The sequence below is a fragment of the Triturus cristatus genome, chromosome 5_1 (assembly GCF_964204655.1).
Source record: "Triturus cristatus chromosome 5_1, aTriCri1.1, whole genome shotgun sequence".
NCBI lineage: Eukaryota > Metazoa > Chordata > Amphibia > Caudata > Salamandridae > Triturus > Triturus cristatus.
In genome coordinates, this window is record NC_140587.1 from 559082449 (window position 1) to 559104768 (window position 22320).

The following is a 22320-nucleotide window of genomic DNA, read 5'->3' on the forward strand; positions in this document are numbered from 1 at the left end:
TCCTGTGTCGAGGATGCATCACACAGTTTCGGTTCGAGGAGTTGTGGATCTGCAATGCAAGGACCTGCATTAAGGATGCATCATGAAGTGGCGGTTCCGAATAGCTGCAGGGCCCTGCGTTGGGGATGCATCACGCAGGGGTGGTTCCGATGTAGAGGTGCAAGGTGATGCATCACACTGCATCACTTCTGCCCAAAAACCACAGCTGTGCTGGCAGAGCACCTTCAAGCCCTCTTCCAAGGTTACAGTATTGGGGTGGCACCACTTTTGGGGGCTGGACTCACAGCAAGCAAAGTTCAGGTGCAAGTTTCACGATGATTGGAGCCTTTTCTGTCGCCGAGTCTCTGATTAGGTGGCCAGCCAACTAGTTGCCAAGACTCGAACCCCATTCCCCAGCTTCGCGGTCGAACGCTCTAGCCGTAAGACCACATCCTCTCCTGATTAAAAGAATGTGTGTGTGTAGACTCAGTTGTTACAAACTGTGAAATTATCCTTAATAAAAAATAAATGTTTGGCAGCAAGTGGAATAAGTTGGCAATTACATTCCACTAGACCACAAAGTGGAAGATTGGGAAAACATACTACCCTTTAAAAGCTAGCATGAAGCTCATTACTCAGTATAAGTATCCAAACTAATGTGTACCTGAACAATGAACACATGCCTAAGGAATGGCTGGTGCTATCAATTTCTTCTGTATAGCATCTTGCATAAGTTTCAGATGCATGCACACTGCAGTGGATGCCTACTTGAAGCATGCTTAGATGTTCAGATAGTGTGCCCATTGGCTGACTGTTGCTGAAGAAGGCCATGACATTCCAAGGGATGGGGGTCGCCCTTAGGCTCTGTGATAACCTGCCTAGCGCTCATGGCCTTTCTAGGACTCCAGAGAGTCCATGGCTCTTCTGAATCAGAAGAAGTGTAGAGTGCTGGGAAGCTTCATGCATTTTTCTCAACATTACAAATTAAAATCCATTTTCCAGAAAAAGGAATTGAGTTAAGGGAAACATTGGTCAGCCAATCTGATGAGAGTGAATTAAGCCACAGGTATAGCTCAATGTGCTGAACCTTGGCTTTTGGAGCAAAGCGGTTATCAGCAGGCCATGAGCTTGCATCCCAGCAAAGCCAGTTCAGGCGTCCCTACTCCCAAAGGTAGGTACATTGAATACCTTCATTAAGTAATAGTAACATCTCCTATTTACATTGCTTAGAAATGGCAGAAGTGCAGTATAGAATGCTATACTAAAAAAATATATTATGAATTGTACCAAAATGGCACATACATGTCAAAAATTGGACTTGGCTACAACTGCTTGCACCAAATGCCTATGGGATTGTATGGTTAATGGCTTGCTGTCAAACAAAATTGAAGGTGCACAAAACACTGAGATCTTTAATGATGAACATGTATTTGGTATTTTTATCCCTAGCAAGAAAATAAGTCAAGGCAAGAGAGTTAGTGAATTTTGCATGGAGGCTAACAGATCTGACAAAGCGAATAATCAACCATACAATGCAGAAATCTACAAGTGTCTGCAAGTTTCCACCAGTTAAATGGACTGTCCTTTTAAATTGTAATTTTTTTTTCTTCCAGGAAAGGAAAGTTGCTTTGAACGAATAATTCAAAGATTTGGAAGAAAAGTGGTTTACGTTGTTGTAGGCGATGGTGTGGAAGAAGAACAGGGAGCAAAAAAGGTAATTGTTCTTTCTTGTCTTAGGTTGTCTTATTTTAGTTGTGATGTGGGCTTGTCTCTGTCAAGTCACTGATGGTGAAAATCGAGCCACTTTTCAAAATTAACAAAATATTCAAATAATCTGGACTGATATGGATTCTGTATATATTTTCATAAACATTCCCATTGCTGATATCTTAGAGACCTATCAGCATCTTACATGTCGGTGGCTTGATAAGCTCAACCCAGGCTGTGTTTGAGTTAAGACGGGGCTATGCTTTTATTACCCATGTATCTTTTTGTTGCTTTCAATCTTTTTTTTTATTGATGCATGCTTCATGCTTTATTATCCAGCTGACAGACACTCCCTCTGTGCTGACTGCCTTGATACTTTTGAAGTCCATTTTATTTACTAAGAAAGGATCACAGACTTGATCAATTAGAGAAAGGTCACCCCCTTAAAGGTTCTATTTTAGGTCAGGGATCAGGGGGAAAATACTGTAAACAAAACTGAAAAATATCCCTCTAGACCTATATTTCTTTTGCTTAGCAATTAATTTCTTGTGGGTACCACATAAGGAAGAGACAACCAATTGTATATTTACATTTCAACTAGTGAGTTTATTTTTTTATATTGTTTTTAAGATATTTTGCTTATTTATATACATTTTTACTTGTTTATATACATTTTTTCTCAAATAAACATCGGATTGTTTTGTTATTCCCAAACACAATATATACAGTGATATTTTGAATTGTTCTGTGCTCATTCAATTTTATCAACACAATGTTTAGAGTTATAAGCTAAAACCTCTCTCCTATGATTTGAGAGAAATCCCCACAGCAATCACTCCTCTGTTCATACCACATGCATTTCACTATCATACGACACATTCACACTACACCCCAGATATGCACCAACGATGTTGCTGGACTAGCCAGGACTGGGCCAGGTGCTCGACCCTTTAATTATGATGCAAAGAAACTGGGGTGTGACACTCTGTCTGGTCGACGCACGTTTCGGTGGATCTAATTTCTTTTCTTGCCACCTTCTTCAGGACCTTTTGTTTGCGCGTTTATCGCGGGCAAAGATGAGGGGATTGTTATTCTGTAAAACAATTGGATAGTATCAAAACATAATTTCATACATTGTTTATGTGTCCCACAGGAGAATGCTACATTTATTCTCCAATATATACAATTAAAAACCAAGAATTAGCACTTCTGTCAAGTTTACAAACGTGCCTTTACTTACATAGCTCTCTGCAAATTTCAAGAAAGTGTATAGTGGTAGATCGGAGAGTAGCAAAGATAGATAAGAGCAATATGTACTACAGATAAACTCCATTTTATCAAAGAGCGTTTTTTCTCTCTACGGTCCTGTGTCCTATTGACTGGTATTCTCTATTTTTCGTTTATCAGATCTCACTGAGATTACTCCATTATGTTATTTCTCAATCGTGGGCATAAAAAGGGGAACTCGAAACTACCTGTTGTGTACTGATATACACGTAGTGACAGTCTTCCTCTCGGTTAGTATTACTGATGTCGTTCTTCTTCTTTCCCAATTATGGTCAATGCTGCAAGAAGATTTCATATTGTTATTACACCTTCTGCTTTCTCTATATTCCGCTTGTGAGTTTTATATCTATATTACGTGTACCTTTGTCGGTCCGGGTTGCGATCCTAGGAGTCAGTTTCGCATATCTTCATGAGTTTATATGTTCTCTTTTTTCCCTTCCATATTTTCAAGCCTTTCTTTCAATATTGGTGACTCACCAGCCCTTAAGAACTATTCTCGGTGCTGTATAGTCTGGTTAAAATTTAGAAAAAGGTAATTAGCAATTTTTGATCTTATTATTACACATACAGCGTGATTTGATTTTCGTATAATTACCTACTTAGTCTTTATTGTAAACAGCAAGGTATTACTTCTTTCCGTTTCTTTGTTATTTGGATAGTTGCATTATCCTGTAAGGGGATGGCTGGGACCAATCTTGTTTTGGGCTCTGGTAAATGAAAAGGATTTTTTTAGTATATGCACGCTGAGGAACTAGGACGCGTGTTAGGGCGACTTCATATTGATTGTTTTCCCCAGTATTACCATAAAGGTCTCATTACCGTGTCTCACTGGTCTCTATGACCATCTTTTTTTAATATAAGCTAACCATACAGAATTGTAAATCCTGTGCGCTCTCATCGCTATTATTTCCCCCCACTAAAAATCTTTATATGCGGTAGGGGTTCCTAGTTTCCTAAGGTACTGAGTCTAAAAGGGTAAGCTTAAATCTCACAGACTGCCAAGGTTGCTGGAGTTTCATGACGCAGTACCTTACCTCTCGGCGGTTTCGTATTCTCCTTCGGCGGCTTGATAAACAGATTCCGGCCTCCAATGTAGTGGCCGTAAAATCCTTCCCTTTTTAAACAGTGCTGGCTTTCTGATTGCGGGCAGCTGCGATCTGTGATCACGTGTTCTCCTGCGTGCCATTGTATGTATCGCTCAGAATACCTTTGTTACCGTGGGTTCCATCTTGGAAAGGTAATCACTAAGATTACCTCCATGAGACGAATCATTTATTGGACCCGTTATGTACTTGGGATTGTCTTTTTATTACGATTACACCGGGATTTTATCGTATAGCTTGTTTCATTATTGCTCACCAATTTGTAGCAACTAATGCATTCCATTGATGGTCATGTATTATCAGAAAACTTCGCCGCCATTATGGATCGGGTCATACACCGCTGTGGTGTGAAATCACGTGTTCTCTTTCGTGCCATTGTGTTTCTCACTCATAATCCCTTCGTTACTATGGGTTTCATCTTGAAAAGGTAATCACTGAGATTACCTACATGACGCCAATCATTTATTGGACCCGTTATGCAATTGGGATTGTTTTTTTGTTTTTTTGTATTTTTGTACTACGATTTCCCCGGAAATCTATCCTGTACTATGTATCATATATACGCACGAATATCTAGCAACTAATGTATACTCGGTATGACTCGGTATGTGTCTTGTTTTATAACTGCCAATAATAGCTTATATCCCCGATTCCCCGAGGCACTGATAGTGAGGTATGTATCGTTTGGCCATTTTACTGTTTGATGGATGTCACAAGGTTTCTTTGCGCATCTTTTGTGCATTGTAATCTGCCACCTTTTTAATGCGGGGCCTATCGTTACTGTTCAGCCTGTTGGCCTGCTGGGCCATTATCAGGCGTATTTAGGCATGGTAGTTATTACGCTAGACGTGAACGGCATCTTCCCAACATATGCAATCTGATCATTCCGCCCAATGTATTATAAATGTGTGTCAATCCTATGTAGGGGTGTTCGGACAGTCTGGCTCCTGATGCAAAATGCCATGCTTTCCTAAAGAGGGAGAACAATAGTCAGAAAAATCCTTGTTGTCTAAGATCTAAAAACTCCACAGAGTTTTACCAATGTGCAGTTTAGTATAGTATTCTGAAGGGGGTTTTCTGCATATTATTTCTTTTGCCCCGAATTCGTATAAGCACTATGTGTAGTATGGTCAAATTTCGTATAGTATAACATGGATTGTAATCTATACTATCCATAGTAGTTTTATACACTCTCATAGACATATACAGAAGATGGGAATTGTCTGTACAGACCTTATCTTGTGTGCCACAATATTTCTTCGTTGAGACCCGTTTTAACTGTATCTAAGGTATAGATCCAGTAGGTCTCTCGTGTTTTTCTGACATCTTGTATGTCTTTTCCTGCAATATGTTTGACTTTTTCTAATATTAACCATCTTAGTTCTTTTTCACTATGTTGGAAGTCAATGCAATGCTGTACCATTGGGCTTAGTAGTTTTTTAGTTCTGATGGCAGATCTATGCTCACTATATCGTATTCTGAACTCTCGGCCCGTCTCGCCTACATAGCCTAAGGCACAGGGACATAGTATAAGATATACCAAATTCTGGCTTTTGCAATTAGTGAAGTCACGGGAGTTATTCCATCTGGCCTACGAGTCCGCAACACTCCAACATTATTTGTGGAGCTACGGAAATTTCTAGAGAGATGGTCCCATATAAGCAATAGATGTTCAAGGGATTGGATGATCCTAATTATCGAGACAGCGAAGGAATTAGTGGCAGCCCTAAATATACAAATCCAAGAATTAGAAGACAAACTCAAGAACAATACAGCTTTAGATGAGGCTAAGTTAAAACTAGATAGTATCAATGCCGACCTACATGACTTTGAGGAATATATCTTAAAAAAGAAAACTGAAAAACTTAAGAAAGATATTAAATGGTTTACGCAAGAAAAGGCATACCCGTACCTTAGAGCCAACTACTATCAAGAGTGGCAAAACGAAAGCAACCCTAACACATATGGACAGTACAACAAGAGAAAAGTGGTCACTTTCTCAGACACGAACTCTTCAGAATCGGAAGGGGATGCCCCCAATAACTATGAGGACACTCCTCAAGGCCAACGATCCTATAGAGGAAGAGGAGGCGATTATCAATCATACTATCAAGCCCCCCAACCTTTTTTAGGGAGAGGTCGGGGACGGAACAGATTCCGTTATACGAAGTCGGACAGGAGAGGATACCAGTCTATGGACCCTCAACCTCCTCAGATGTACATGAGGACCAGAAACCAGCAATACTGGAGGAATTGAGGGCCAAATCTGGAACAGACACTATACCCATTTTTAACATCTCAACACATATGTTAAAGCCAGAGGAAACAGCTGTCCTAAGCAGAGGACTATCCTTCGTACCCAACACACACTGTAATAGGTTCAAACTTATGCAAGACATTTTTTCCTTCTTTAGGAAAATTCGCCTTAATAAGTTCTTCATGGGTAGAGAAGAAAGTGAGCCAGAAGCAAACCTCTCAGGATGCAAATTGAAATCCACTTTTACACCTACTCTGGAAATGGTGGGTGCTGAAGTATCCATTTTTGAGAAATCTGTCCTTAATGATATGAATAAATTACTGAAATACAACCACCACAGTAAATCAAATTTGACAGCCGGAGAGAGCAAGGCGCTCCTGGAATTGCAAAATACACCGGAGCTTACCATAAAGCCCTGTGATAAAGGGGGAGGCATAGTCCTTATGGACACCAAGAAATATGAAGAAAAAATCTATCAAATGTTAAATGTGGCTGAGCACTATAAACCTATAAAATCAGGAGCCATCACAAAATTGAAAGAAACCATTGACCACACGACTAGTAAAGCCTACGAGGAAGAAGCCATATGTGAGAAAGAATATCTATTCTTGAACAAAATGAATGCAGTAATTCCAGCATTATACGGTGTGCCTAAAACACACAAGGACATTCAAGATCCACCCTTACGTCCAATAGTTTCTTCAATTAATTCCTCGACAGAACCACTGTCCAAGTATGTGGACAAGTTTCTATGTCCTCTTACCACCCAATATAAATCTTATATCAAAGACACAGGGGATATCATCAAAAAATTGGAGAACGTACCCTATGACCCCAATAATGAAATTTTGGTCACCTTAGACATCGAAGCGCTATACACAAATATACCGCAACAAGAGGCAATAGAAGCGGTGAAAACACTCCTAGAAAGATCTCCAGGAGAAAGACCTAACGAGTTTATAATTGAATGCTTGGAAATAGTGCTTAAAAACAATTACTTTGAGTTCAGAGGGGACCTATATCAACAAACTAAAGGTACCAGCACGGGGGCATCATGTGCCCCAAGTGTGGCCAATATATACATGGGGGAGTACGAACTTAAACATATCTTCAATGAAATTGCCCCTTTCTACGAGAATGTCAGTCAATGGCACAGATTCATCGATGATATTTTCTTTATTTGGCGTGGAGATAAAGAGACTCTAGACATGTTCATCAACTGGCTGAATGCCAGTGATAAAAATCTGAAATTCACTAGTAACATCAGCACCACATCAGTTGAGTTTCTAGACATTACAATACAGGAAGAGGAAGGCAGGATCTCAGTCGGTTTCTTTAGAAAACCTACCTCCAAAAATACCATACTAACACACACCAGTTATCATCCTAACTGTCAAAAGGATTCTATCCCGTTTGGAGAGTTTCTACGCATTAGGCGTAACTGTTCAAACATTAAGGACTTTGACAAACATGGAGAAGACCTCAAACAAAGACTGCTCGCACGAGGCTACCCCAAACGGTTGATTAGAACAGCATATAAAAGGGCACGTTATTACAATCGGGATGCCCTATTGGCAGGGAATTCTCGCCCAAAGAATGACAAGTTGGTATGCGTCGTGAATCATTCGACCTTAAACTTCAAAATAAAAAAGGTCTTAAACAAAAATTGGCATATTTTAAATACCGGGGAAGGATCTGAGACTATTCAAAAACCCATCCTTGCATTCCGTAGGAATCGGAACCTGAGGGACAGCCTGGTGCATACTAGGCCCAGACGACAACAGTCAAATTCACAAACTACCTTGATAGGACCACAGATCTTGGGTAACCACAAATGTGGCACGTGTGTGGCATGTGACAGTGCTATCGTAACTGAATTCTGGCAATATCAAGGTAAGAGAGGCAAATTACGTGACTTCACTAATTGCAAAAGCCAGAATTTGGTATATCTTATACTATGTCCCTGTGCCTTAGGCTATGTAGGCGAGACGGGCCGAGAGTTCAGAATACGATATAGTGAGCATAGATCTGCCATCAGAACTAAAAAACTACTAAGCCCAATGGTACAGCATTGCATTGACTTCCAACATAGTGAAAAAGAACTAAGATGGTTAATATTAGAAAAAGTCAAACATATTGCAGGAAAAGACATACAAGATGTCAGAAAAACACGAGAGACCTACTGGATCTATACCTTAGATACAGTTAAAACGGGTCTCAACGAAGAAATATTGTGGCACACAAGATAAGGTCTGTACAGACAATTCCCATCTTCTGTATATGTCTATGAGAGTGTATAAAACTACTATGGATAGTATAGATTACAATCCATGTTATACTATACGAAATTTGACCATACTACACATAGTGCTTATACGAATTCGGGGCAAAAGAAATAATATGCAGAAAACCCCCTTCAGAATACTATACTAAACTGCACATTGGTAAAACTCTGTGGAGTTTTTAGATCTTAGACAACAAGGATTTTTCTGACTATTGTTCTCCCTCTTTAGGAAAGCATGGCATTTTGCATCAGGAGCCAGACTGTCCGAACACCCCTACATAGGATTGACACACATTTATAATACATTGGGCGGAATGATCAGATCGCATATGTTGGGAAGATGCCGTTCACGTCTAGCGTAATAACTACCATGCCTAAATACGCCTGATAATGGCCCAGCAGGCCAACAGGCTGAACAGTAACGATAGGCCCCGCATTAAAAAGGTGGCAGATTACAATGCACAAAAGATGCGCAAAGAAACCTTGTGACATCCATCAAACAGTAAAATGGCCAAACGATACATACCTCACTATCAGTGCCTCGGGGAATCGGGGATATAAGCTATTATTGGCAGTTATAAAACAAGACACATACCGAGTCATACCGAGTATACATTAGTTGCTAGATATTCGTGCGTATATATGATACATAGTACAGGATAAATTTCCGGGGAAATCGTAGTACAAAAATACAAAAAAACAATCCCAATTGCATAACGGGTCCAATAAATGATTCGCGTCATGTAGGTAATCTCAGTGATTACCTTTTCAAGATGAAACCCATAGTAACGAAGGGATTATGAGTGAGAAACACAATGGCACGAAAGAGAACACGTGATTTCACACCACAGCGGTGTATGACCCGATCCATAATGGCGGCGAAGTTTTCTGATAATACATGACCATCAATGGAATGCATTAGTTGCTACAAATTGGTGCGCATAAATGAAACAAGCTATACGATAAATCCCCGGTGTAATCGTAATAAAAAGACAATCCCAAGTACATAACGGGTCCAATAAATGATTCGTCTCATGTAGGTAATCTTAGTGATTACCTTTCCAAGATGGAACCCACGGTAACAAAGGTATTCTGAGCGATACATACAATGGCACGCAGGAGAACACGTGATCACAGATCGCAGCTGCCCGCAATCAGAAAGCCAGCACTGTTTAAAAAGGGAAGGATTTTACGGCCACTACATTGGAGGCCGGAGTCTGTTTATCAAGCCGCCGAAGGAGAATACGAAACCGTCGAGAGGTAAGGTACTGCGTCATGAAACTCCAGCAACCTTGGCAGTCTGTGAGATTTAAGCTTACCCTTTTAGACTCAGTACCTTAGGAAACTAGGAACCCCTACCGCATATAAAGATTTTTAGTGGGGGGAAATAATAGCGATGAGAGCGCACAGGATTTACAATTCTGTATGGTTAGCTTATATTAAAAAAAGATGGTCATAGAGACCAGTGAGACACGGTAATGAGACCTTTATGGTAATACTGGGGAAAACAATCAATATGAAGTCGCCCTAACACGCGTCCTAGTTCCTCAGCGTGCATATACTAAAAAAATCATTTTCATTTACCAGAGCCCAAAACAAGATTGGTCCCAGCCATCCCCTTACAGGATAATGCAACTATCCAAATAACAAAGAAACGGAAAGAAGTAATACCTTGCTGTTTACAATAAAGACTAAGTAGGTAATTATACGAAAATCAAATCACGCTGTATGTGTAATAATAAGATCGAAAATTGCTAATTACCTTTTTCTAAATTTTAACCAGACTATACAGCACCGAGAATAGTTCTTAAGGGCTGGTGAGTCACCAATATTGAAAGAAAGGCTTGAAAATATGGAAGGGAAAAAAGAGAACATATAAACTCATGAAGATATGCGAAACTGACTCCTAGGATCGCAACCCGGACCGACAAAGGTACACGTAATATAGATATAAAACTCACAAGCGGAATAGGGAGCGTTCTTATAGAGAAAGCAGAAGGTGTAATAACAATATGAAATCTTCTTGCAGCATTGACCATAATTGGGAAAGAAGAAGAACGACATCAGTAATACTAACCGAGAGGAAGACTGTCACTACGTGTATATCAGTACACAACAGGTAGTTTCGAGTTCCCCTTTTTATGCCCACGATTGAGAAATAACATAATGGAGTAATCTCAGTGAGATCTGATAAACGAAAAATAGAGAATACCAGTCAATAGGACACAGGACCGTAGAGAGAAAAAACGCTCTTTGATAAAATGGAGTTTATCTGTAGTACATATTGCTCTTATCTATCTTTGCTACTCTCCGATCTACCACTATACACTTTCTTGAAATTTGCAGAGAGCTATGTAAGTAAAGGCACGTTTGTAAACTTGACAGAAGTGCTAATTCTTGGTTTTTAATTGTATATATTGGAGAATAAATGTAGCATTCTCCTGTGGGACACATAAACAATGTATGAAATTATGTTTTGATACTATCCAATTGTTTTACAGAATAACAATCCCCTCATCTTTGCCCGCGATAAACGCGCAAACAAAAGGTCCTGAAGAAGGTGGCAAGAAAAGAAATTAGATCCACCGAAACGTGCGTCGACCAGACAGAGTGTCACACCCCAGTTTCTTTGCATCATAATTAAAGGGTCGAGCACCTGGCCCAGTCCTGGCTAGTCCAGCAACATCGTTGGTGCATATCTGGGGTGTAGTGTGAATGTGTCGTATGATAGTGAAATGCATGTGGTATGAACAGAGGAGTGATTACTGTGGGGATTTCTCTCAAATCATAGGAGAGAGGTTTTAGCTTATAACTCTAAACATTGTGTTGATAAAATTGAATGAGCACAGAACAATTCAAAATATCACTGTATATATTGTGTTTGGGAATAACAAAACAATCCGATGTTTATTTGAGAAAAAATGTATATAAACAAGTAAAAATGTATATAAATAAGCAAACTATCTTAAAAACAATATTAAAAAATTAACTCACTAGTTGAAATGTAAATATACAATTGGTTGTCTCTTCCTTATGTGGTACCCACAAGAAATTAATTGCTAAGCAAAAGAAATATAGGTCTAGAGGGATATTTTTCAGTTTTGTTTACAGGATCACAGACTTGTACCTTTTTATATTAAAAAAATATCAAAAGGTGTTTTTGCTGTAGAAAGATTTGGGTGCTCGAATTTGGAAGAAACAATTCACAGATCACCACATAGTTGAACAGAGCACTTTGGGTCAAATTTACAAATAATTTATACATAAGAGTTCGAAGTAGATGTACAAAAAGCTGAATTTGATTTTGCAGTTTTCAAAGTCTGATTCACAGAATTACAATTTGAACATTTGTCGTCTACAAGTAGCGCTTACTTCATTGGAACTCCAGTCATGTTAGACCTAGCAACCTCTGCATGGTTCCCCCTGACTTTTTGCCTTCTGACTTCCTGTTTTACTGACTTAAGTTTTGCTGGCTTAAGGATTTTTGGCAATTTATCACTGCTTACCAGTGCTAAACTGAATGTGCTCTGTCCCTAAAATATGGTGCCATTAGCTTATCCTGAATTGGCATATTTAATTTACTTATAAGTCCCTAGTAAAGTGCACTACCTGTGCCCAGGGCCTGCAAAGTAAATGGTACTAGTGGGCCTCCAGCACTGATTGTGCTCACCTACTTCAGTAGTCCTTTAAACATGGTCAAGGCCTCCCAAGTTAGAGCCTGTGGGTGCAGTTTTAAACTCATCCGAAAGTTGTGACTTGCACCTTGCGAGTCACAAACGAGTTGCACAGCCTTGTAAACAATTAATAATCCAATTAATACACATAATCAGCAATCTTTCAATATTTCAATCCTTTTTATTTCCATGATTAGAAGTACTTGGCTGTCACGTCAAGGGCACGAGATTTCAGAATTTCTTGCATTTTAATTGCATAGGAATTGCCCGTCCGGGCCTATTCACAAGCATGTTGAAAAACTCGATTCCACCAAGCCATCATAAAATTCACCCAATGCATTTCGGTCTTCTGTGACCTTCGTCAGGGGTATCTATAATATTGAAAATATGCATCAACTAAACATAGTTCACATGCAGCAATGATGTATAACTAGAACGGAAATTGCTGCAGTGCGCTTTGTAATATATGCTAGGGGGAATTTCTTTCAAACGTTCCCGGGTTGCTCATAGGCAGGCGTCTATTTTTGTAACCATTGCATCCTGTTTTTAAGTCTGAGCACAACCATATTCTATATCCAATATGAACCGCAACTTCACTGTCAGCTAGCTATATTACGAAGCGCACTGCAGTAATTTCCGTTGAGAGATTCTGGTTACCACGCCAATAGGAGTCAGAGCAGCAGCTCTATCCGAGAGTCAGGCAATCAGAAATTGCTGACAATTAACATGAAGCCCTGATGAGAGTCCTGGTACCAGAGGACTGGGTCTTGAAACACTTTTTTTCAACATGGAGGAATTTGAATAAAGTTGTTGTGACGCAAGGGATTTGTATTGAATTGTATGCCCCATGTACACACTCTAAACATTTTCCCGTGTTTGGCACATGTTTGGCCCCAAAAACAAGATAGTGATAAGAGTATTCTAGTTTCTGATGTTATGATGCAAAAGATCAGTGTTATTGTATATAAATGTGTTTGTATATAAGTATTTCATGCACTGTCTATTGTGAATTATCATACGTATTTTTCATGTTTTTTATGTTAATTTGAAAAATATGTGTCTCTTCACTTCTCATGCAACTAAAATCTTTTTGGTAAATATAAACAATTGCAAAGAAAGGAATGGTTTAATAAGAATTCCATTCAAACAGAAAAGATAGTGGTCTGTTTGTTGCTCAAAAATAATAAGAGCATAACGTCAAACGGATCCAGGTTCTCCTTTTTGTATTCAATTTAGTACGGCCCACCTGGTTCTGGTCCTTTGGGCCTATCACCCCAGTTTTTGAACCAGAAAGTTAGCATGTTCTTACTTTATTCATTGTGTGCCTCTGTCTGTCTCTGGATGCACGTCTGGTGTAGGTGACAACAGGGCTTTGTGCATTCCTTCTAGACAGCGACACATAAAGAGAGCTTAGGTGAGCCTGATAGGACATCCACATCCTGATGAGCCATTAACAGCCTGATGGGTCATCCTGGGCAGGATGGGAGGGAGGAGCTGAAACATGCACCTAAATGTGCTGTGCCTGTCCCCACACAAAGAGCTGCATAACGCCTCTGGAGTGAGTTTGGAGCCTGGGCAGTAAGGGCAGGAACCTTGTGCACTTCAAAGGGATCTCTTTGAAGTCTCCCCCACTTTAAAAGCACAACAAGGTACAAGTACTGGGCCCCTGGCACCACCAACTCAGTACACTTCTGGGCCTAAGGTCATTCTGCCAGGATGAAGGACTGCTGTGCTACTGAAAGGGCTGTCACTCTGCTGAACTCTGCTGGACTTTGCTTGACTCCTGCTTTGCTGTGCCTGCCCTACTGCCTGCTCTCCTCCTTGCCTGGGAGTGAGAAGGACTTGACCTGCATCTCTACATTCCCAAAACCAAAGTGACCTGATGGCTTGCCTCCTGTTCTGAAGTTTCAGGAACATCAAAGGCTTCCAACAACCGTGCACACAGCCTGTAGACTCTGCCAACTCCTGCCCTGCCAAGTGGTGCCAATCCAGTAATGTACCCTTGGAAGTGGGTTTTCTGGCTGTTTTGCTGCAGAATCAACGCATTGCTGTTATTGTACGGGGCAGAACTGACTCATCTCCCCTTGACGCTGATACATCACCAGTGAGGACAAAGACATCATATCGCTAGCTGTACGGCTCAACGATGATGCATTGCCTTCATCGTAAAAGGTTTGCCAATGGCACATCTCCAACTGCGTGGATCGGAACCAACGTGCCACCTACATCCAGCAAAGCATTGTCTCCTCTGTTACTCGCATTGGGTCTTCGACATGGATGCATCCTCCATCCAACGTACTTTCTTATCAGGACATGGTTGGTCTCCAAATCCGGCCTGTGCTCTATCGTGTCAGTCTGAACTTTCACCCCGGTCAAGCATGACAAGATGTCCCCAGTTGGTGCTTAATGGTTTTAAGCGCTATGTTTTCAGATACTCTTTAAACATTCATATCTCCGGTTCTACCTATTGGATTTGTCACTTTGGTCTTGTTTTGTTCAATCAATTAAGCACTATTCTTCTATCCAGGTGTGCCATTTTGCAGTTTTACTGTTTTTAAGTGATGCACAAATACATAATTGCTTCCTAAGTTAAACCTGCCCTCTCTGTGACAAGCTACCAGTGGGTGAGCACAGGTTGGTTTATGGAGTGTAACTGACTTACCATGACTAGGATTATTGTCTCTACTTGGAAAGGGTGCATACCTCTGCCAACTAGAGACCCAATTTCTAACAAGTCACATGAACGATTCTCTGCAGTATTATATGTAGTAGTGAGGAGGGATGGGAATAAGGGCGATCATAGGGAAGGAGCAGGCAGTGGGTGTGTAAAATGTTTCCAACACCTACAAAGTTGGAGCTTTGTGGATATTCACAAGCATGTACAGGTGTGACTCCCACCAGGGGAATACATATGGAGTAATTCCAAGGAAGCACAGATATATAATAGGTATGTTTCCAGGGGGAGTATCAGTATGCAACACACTCCTTGTTTCATACTTAGTACTTTGCAAAGTATTTAAAATGGAGGGGGAAGCCTTTGACACATAGACTCATGTTTCAAGTCAAGGTCTCACTGAGTAAAAGTGAAAGAGCTTCACTATGCATATACAGAAATAGCCTTCTCTTTCCATACACACCCACACATAATTATTCCTTGACATCACCTATTTATCTTTTTGACTTCATGAGACCTGAGTGTTTGCTACCCCCCCCACCATGCCCCTCCCCTGCCACACCCCACCGCCCGCAGCATGCCCTATACGAACCGCTACTGGTGGAGTTATGAAAAACCTCGCAAACTAAGGAGGAGCACAGTTTTTTCTCTCAAGCGGCTCGCCAACATTAAGTTTGTGAGTACTCGCGGGAATAAATCGTGCACTGGACCTCCTCCTGGCGAAATTTCTCAATTAAGGCGCTCGCAGCAGGTCGCAACTGCTCATGTTGAGAAATCTGCCGCTCGGGCTGAGGAATGTTCAACTCAAGTAAAATGTCTACTCGAGCAGCAGAAATCAGCAGCGCCCTCTGGTGTGACATGTAGTGCTGTTCGCGCTGTAAAACAAACAAACTCCCGACAACGGTGGATAGAAATATTTAGAGCTCCAAACCCGACCCCCGGAATCCTCCAATATCCGTGTCATACTGCAGATGCTTCACATAGGTCCCTATGACATAAATTAATAAAGTATTGTCTATAATTTCTCTATAAATCCAAATAATCATAGGTTTTGAAGTATTTCTTGAGCACCACATATTGTTATTTACCCATTGAAGATAGCTGTCGAATTATAGTGGAAACAAAGAGAAAGCAGTCCAAAAGAATAGAGGCAAAAGGTATTCTGAGTGGTTTTAAACCTTGTGCGGAGCATTGCTTGGACACGTTAGAATGTGGGTTACTCCAGTGTGAACATTGTGGAGCACCAAAGATGGAATCTGATGTTTCTGTTGACTCCACCTCTGCTTTTGTATGGGGTTGTAAGGATTCACAGGAGGAATCCTGCCTCGTGAATGTCGGTGTGGCAGGATTGCTATGAACCTATGATCCTTGCGAGCTGACTGTGCCCGATTGTGACATCCAACACAGTGCACATAACCGAGCGGGTCACATGAAAGACGCTAGGTGCCCGGGGTGCTGGGAAGCGACTAGCCACGAATACCGGTGTCTGTGGTGTTTTCCATCATTCTTCTGGGGTGCATCAAAGACGAGAATCCACCCTAAAGGACCTTATTATAATCTGCCCCTTTTTACATTATTTCTGAGGCTAACTTGTCATTGTGGGGCATTTTCCATGGGAAAGGGCTTTCTTTTGCAGCACAACTCATTCTTAGGTCTGACGTTTCCCATCACTTCGCAGTTATACTGAGTTTAAGCTTCGATATGTACCAAAAGTAAACTCTACCAGAAATAAAGGAATATTCTCAGTTTTTAAAAAATACCTTTTTGATTGGTAAACAGCTGGCAGCACCCTTGAAGACAAGAAAAGAAGGGCGAGGAAGTCCATTAGAGTGAGAGAATGCACTCCGATCTATCAGTCAAACTGGAAAGGCTTGGAAAAATAAACAGGGTTAAGGAGGCTTTTATCAGCAAAGAGCCATCTGCCAGCGCCCAGGCCTGCACCTGAGCAAGCACTCCAAAGCCACGGCACTCCGGGCTGCCAGATGGGCCCGGCCTAGTGAGATGCCCATAATACACGTTTGTTTTTCTAAGATTGACCAGCGAGATTACAGCAAGAAAGCAGGAGATTAAAGTACAGTTCAAGAAATAGGAAAGGAAGGATACAGGGCTGTTGTAATGCTGCATTCATGCTGCCTGTTTAAGTGTGGTCTCAGAGAAAAGTGTTGAATCAAAAATCGATTTTTAAAAATGTGTCTAAATATCGAACTTTTGCCATTTTGAAGATCTGTAAACAGCATACCTTACACATATTTAGTATATGGGGCTAGTTTTATTCACCTTAGAAGAATGGAAGGCTGAGTCGACCTTACAGAGATTCAGACCACATTCAGCTCAGTGGCCCACCTTCCCAGCATTCTTAAGGTGATAGTATTGACTTAAGAGAATGAGTGCTTGAGCAATGCCTCTGGCAGGCTTTGATGGCTATTGGCTGATCATGAGGTACGGGGGATTCATTCTATATGTGGATGTTTCGTGGGCTCATCTGCTCTCGTTCTGCTTGTCCATCTCTCTGGACTCTAGGGCACCCTGCCCACATGCACGGTGCTTACTTGCAGACACGTCAAACAACACCATCAAGCTGTCCTCCTTAAGGAAATCCCTTTTTCATTGCTGGTAATAAAAAGCAATAAAGCACATACATACACCTACACCTTGGCAGGCTAAATCTAGCTGTAATATATATCCTTACACAAGTTGTGGTGTAATTTTACTCCTCATTATAGGGCAGTGTAGCGAGAGCAATCAGTTTACTTGTCTTTGCGCACTTCCAAGCGTCTCTGGTAATTACCAAGACCTGCAGTGGTAATGCCTGGAGGTCCCCTGGAAACCAGTGCCAGATGTCCAATTGCACAAGAAATCCAGCGTTTGCTGTAAGGGCGCACAATTTCATAGAGTGTATTTGAATGCCGCTGAGTGCAGTGCTGCAACACACGTAGCATGTTTACCAACCACTCCATACCTATGTGCTGCAGACCTGTTTACCAGCCTCTGCAGCAGGCATGCACGCCTTATACCAAAGGCAATTGTGTGGTGTTTATGCACAAATTCCATTCACACGACACAATCTGCATAGACAGATTTTGTGCATGACACCCAGCCTGATTTTAAAAAGGATTCTTACTTGCATCGAAGATGAATATCTCCAATGCTTTGGTGATAGACCCTGGTCCCTCTCTCTCTCAGTGGCCTGTACCCCTCCGTGCATGCTTTCAGAGTGGGAGAGTAGGTACCTTGACAAGAATGATTACCTTATTTCCATGGGCTTCACCCCCTGAAAATGTAAGCAATGCTCCCCTGAGAATGTGAAGGAGCTGGATCAGTGTCATCACATTTTTATCCAGATCAATTAAAGGACCCATAAGAAGTAAACCAGGGTTTGCCATGCCAAGTGATGCAAATTGCAGAAATGATCAATTTTCCAGTTTGAAAGACTTTGGAGAGGAAAGTTGACAAACGTGCAGCACCAAAACTGCTTTGTGACTGACAGTCCACCGCTTGTTATTTCTTGGAAAGTGAGCATGTCTGAGGAAGAACAATGTAAACAACCCTAGGGTTTGGCTCAAAGTTATATCAACTAAAAAAGCCAGCCCTGGCTTTGCACCAAATCTTTATGTCAAATGAAACCAGAGCAAACAAGAATCCAGGCTATGTATTGCTGATATACTTACATGTCACATGTGTTTTATGCAAAGATATAAATCGTATGTGGCTGACCCCAATGCTATTATATTTATGTAGGGATTTGTATTAGAGGCTGTTCCTCAAGAAAAAATCTTAAAGTAGGCATGTTGAGTCGGGTTTGGGCTATAAGGAACAGCCAAGTGTCACGCAAAACAACAATTGTAAGCGTGAGGCTGGGCAAGTCTTTAAATCTGGTGCTGAATTCTTTGTTGTTGTTGTTGCAATGCAACTCTGCAAGTTTTCTTGCACTCCACCATTGATTAAATATAGTAAATATGGGCCAGTCTGTTACAGAGCACGCGTCTTCACTTCAGTAATACCAATGTGTTTCACCAAAGTGCACACAGCACCGGTGTCTTTTGCAGCAAAGAAGACACACATTGTGGAGGCAATGCCCTATGATATATAGAAACACTGACATTCTCCCCACTTGATATGTGCTTGTACAGTCGAAGTGTAAGATGAGCCAAGCACCTAGGTGATGTTTGTAGCATGTAACAATTCACTATAAACTATTGTATGTGGCATTCCAATGCTTTATCCAGCTGCACCTCTTCCTGCAAAGAGGAACACCCTCTTGCATTCTGTTTTTTTAATGTCAATGGTTTTGTGTTTATCAAATCAGAACCTCAGTCTTCATCTACTTGTCTGTCTTTTAATAGAACTGGTAGTCTGGATTTCTAACTCCATTTAATTGTTTTTTTCCTGTTTTGTGTTGACAGCATTCTATGCCTTTTTGGAGGATCTCAAGCCACTCTGACCTCATGGCCCTACATCACGCCTTAGAATTGGAGTACTTATAGCAGCTTTGCAGCACTTTGAAGCCACATAACCCCCTCCTGCCCCTGGACTATGTACAGTACTCCCTTTGTCTGCTGTCAGCATTGGACTATAGAACTTGAATAGCATGTTGACATACTGCTGCAATTTGTCTTAACCTTTGACTTTTCAGTAAACGGAGGAGCCTGGGCTTCGTTTCAGAACAGCTGTTGACTCCAGTACTGTGAAACAGAAGAAAACAAGGCAGGCGAAGTACTCAGTGCCCTGTCTTTACCAAATAACCCCGAAAAAGGTTCACACCTGTGAAGAAAGGACGGACCTGCACATGCTCTCCGTATTTTTGGATTCCTACCAAGCAGGAAAAAGTCCTTCAACACAGCAGGCCTGATTGCACACTGAAAACTAAGACTTAAAGAAGAAAAAAACAATCTCTTTAAATGTTGTTGTAAAGAAGATTTATTTTTTGGTTTATCGCGCCCAATTATTTATGAACAGACAGTTCTAACTCCTACTAAATGAAGTTCAACAAGATGGCACATATTGGCTTTTATTGGCCTTCACCGGCACTCAGCAACAATAGACTGATTTTTAGCACACCAGGAAAAGAAGTCTGAAGCAGCCTAACTTAAAATAAATGTGTACGTCACTGAGACAATCATGTACAGGAAGATTCTTTGTGTAAATTTGTAATAATTGCTCATTCTTTTACTTATTGTTTAGTTAAGAGCATTACGCCTTTTAGGTGAAGTGGAAGAGGCAACTTGTGCACAATATTGTGCTGTGCCTTAAAAAAGTGTTAGGTATAAATATGTAGATACAAGTTTTTTAAGATGCATTTGTTAAGACCAAAATCATGGATGTCAAATGTCAATAATGATTTCCTTTTGGTTCTTCTGAAAATGTTTTTTCTTCTGGATAAAATGCATCGTTTAAAGATGTCCCACCATACCTCTCAAATCAGTTGAGAAGCCCTTTGACAAATTTGTTTTTATATTAAAGCTGATGTACTATAGCTACTTGAAAAAAGAAACAGGCCTTGAAGAAACACCATTTCCTACAGAGAAAATGTTGATGATAGAACTTATATTTTTTACTATAAATGATTTTCCTGAGATGAAGATTAGAAAGCCTATTTAAAGGAAGATATACTGTACTAGTACTTTCATTCCCCATTCCTAGAGGTGGGCGAGCTGCTGAAAGCTTGAACCAGGCTCAAGCCTGAAGCCGGACTCTGGCTCAGCTTGAGGTTCCCTTGGAACATCGAGCCAATAAAGAACCAAGCTTTCATAAGGCTTCGGCCTTCCACCCTCGCTCTATCATCGTGCACACACAGGTAAAAGTAAAGCATTAAGGTACCCATTTTGTTGTTGATTTATACAAAGTGAAACCAGAAAACCTGGATGAATCTCAGCTTTCCACTTATCCAAATTGTGTAGTCTTAGACAAATCATTTATTTAATCAGTCCTCCTTTTTCTTTACTATCGCATATGAAAGCACCTTCAAATACGTAACTTCAGCAAACCGGTTTTTCAAAAGCTTATTGTGTTTGATTTAATACACTAGTACAATCTGGGCACATACAGGGATCATATGACAACTCTCTTGCCTCTTAGTTCACCAATGGCATTACCACATAAGTGGGACAGGGGCAGAACTTATTCAAAGGGCATGTTTAAAAATTAAAACTTTTATTAAGCACTTTTTGGTGCTGTGCTACAATGAGATGTATTCATTTCAAAACTTCCACATGCTAAAAAAATCCACTTTTTGAAATTTTGCAGAGATTTTACCATGTTTTATGTAATGTTTGTTGCATGATCTATGTGGCAAACATTTTCAGGGCTCGACTTGTGCATGGGCTCTAAGAGCCAAGCCAGACCCTTTGATCAGCTCTGACTCACCTCGCCCTGTTAATTTGTTGACTTGCCCACCTCTATCTATTCCCCAAAATAGAATTGTACGAGTAGAATTGCATTATATAATTGGAACGGTACTGCAATGTATAAATCTGTATCTTCCTCACCACAGGACAAACCTCAAACGTAAAATTAAGTCTTTAACAAACTTGAAAATCGATTACTAACAGTGGTCAAGTATTTTATGAATGTGATGTTGTACCTGAATTTTGAACTTGGTTTTAATGCTAATGAAAATAGCTATGAGTCACCTCCACTAATTCTTAACCATTTTGCATATACGTTCAATTATAGCGTTCACACAGCTACAAAGGGAAAGCAGTGGAATAATAAGGTTATTGCTTTCTGTGGTGAGTTATTGATGTTGCTGCTGGAATAGTCAATTTTGAGTGTGGCGCATTTCTTACTCCATCCGGAAGACTCAACTAATTTCACCACTTCAAAGTACTGTGCAGATCACCAATTATTTAGGTTTTTTGCATTTTTACAATATGTATAGTCAATAGGAGACTGAAAAAATACACAAATAGCAATTTATCTTGGCCTTATTGTGAAAAAAGTGTGTTGCATCCACACATGTACATAATATTTCTTCATTCAGTTTGTGTGTAAATTAATAAAAAATATTTGTGAATTATCACACAATACTTTTCTTGATTGTTACTAAAATGCATTAGCTATAAACACATCAATTGTTTCCAATATGCATTAGCTGTAAAATGTGATCGGCCTTTCTCTTTACTCAAAATGTATGTTTAGTTTTCTTATTTTGAGGTCATCTTATGTCTCTAGAGAGAGGCTCAGGAACCCCATACGCAAGATATATTAAATGTGAACAGCAAAATCTGTTCAGCATTCCATTTTCCTACCATGTTCACAGTTTTCTTTCTCGGTAGCCTTGCATCTTATGTATGCTTCTCTTTAGTGTCATAAATGATTGTTGAAGATGTGTTTTTAAAATTACTTATAGTCTGTGT

General features: G+C 40.4%; 1 protein-coding gene across 11 annotated transcripts in view; it reads left to right on the forward strand.

Moving 5' to 3' along the window:
* The window catches only part of EYA1 (EYA transcriptional coactivator and phosphatase 1), a 288885-nt gene extending 266897 nt beyond the window's left edge, over positions 1 to 21988 (forward strand). For 9 of the 11 annotated variants that reach the window (XM_085605441.1, XM_085605440.1, XM_085605449.1 and 6 more), the window contains 2 exons: positions 1593 to 1693; positions 19369 to 21984. In XM_085605441.1, the coding sequence (XP_085461567.1) occupies positions 1593 to 1693; positions 19369 to 19449 (182 nt within the window). In that variant the 3' untranslated portion in view covers positions 19450 to 21984. Of the gene's footprint in view, positions 1 to 1592; positions 1694 to 19368 lie in introns of all 11 variants that reach the window. The other 2 variants (XM_085605446.1, XM_085605444.1) reach the window with 2 other exon arrangements.
* Positions 21989 to 22320: the final 332 nt, after the last annotated feature.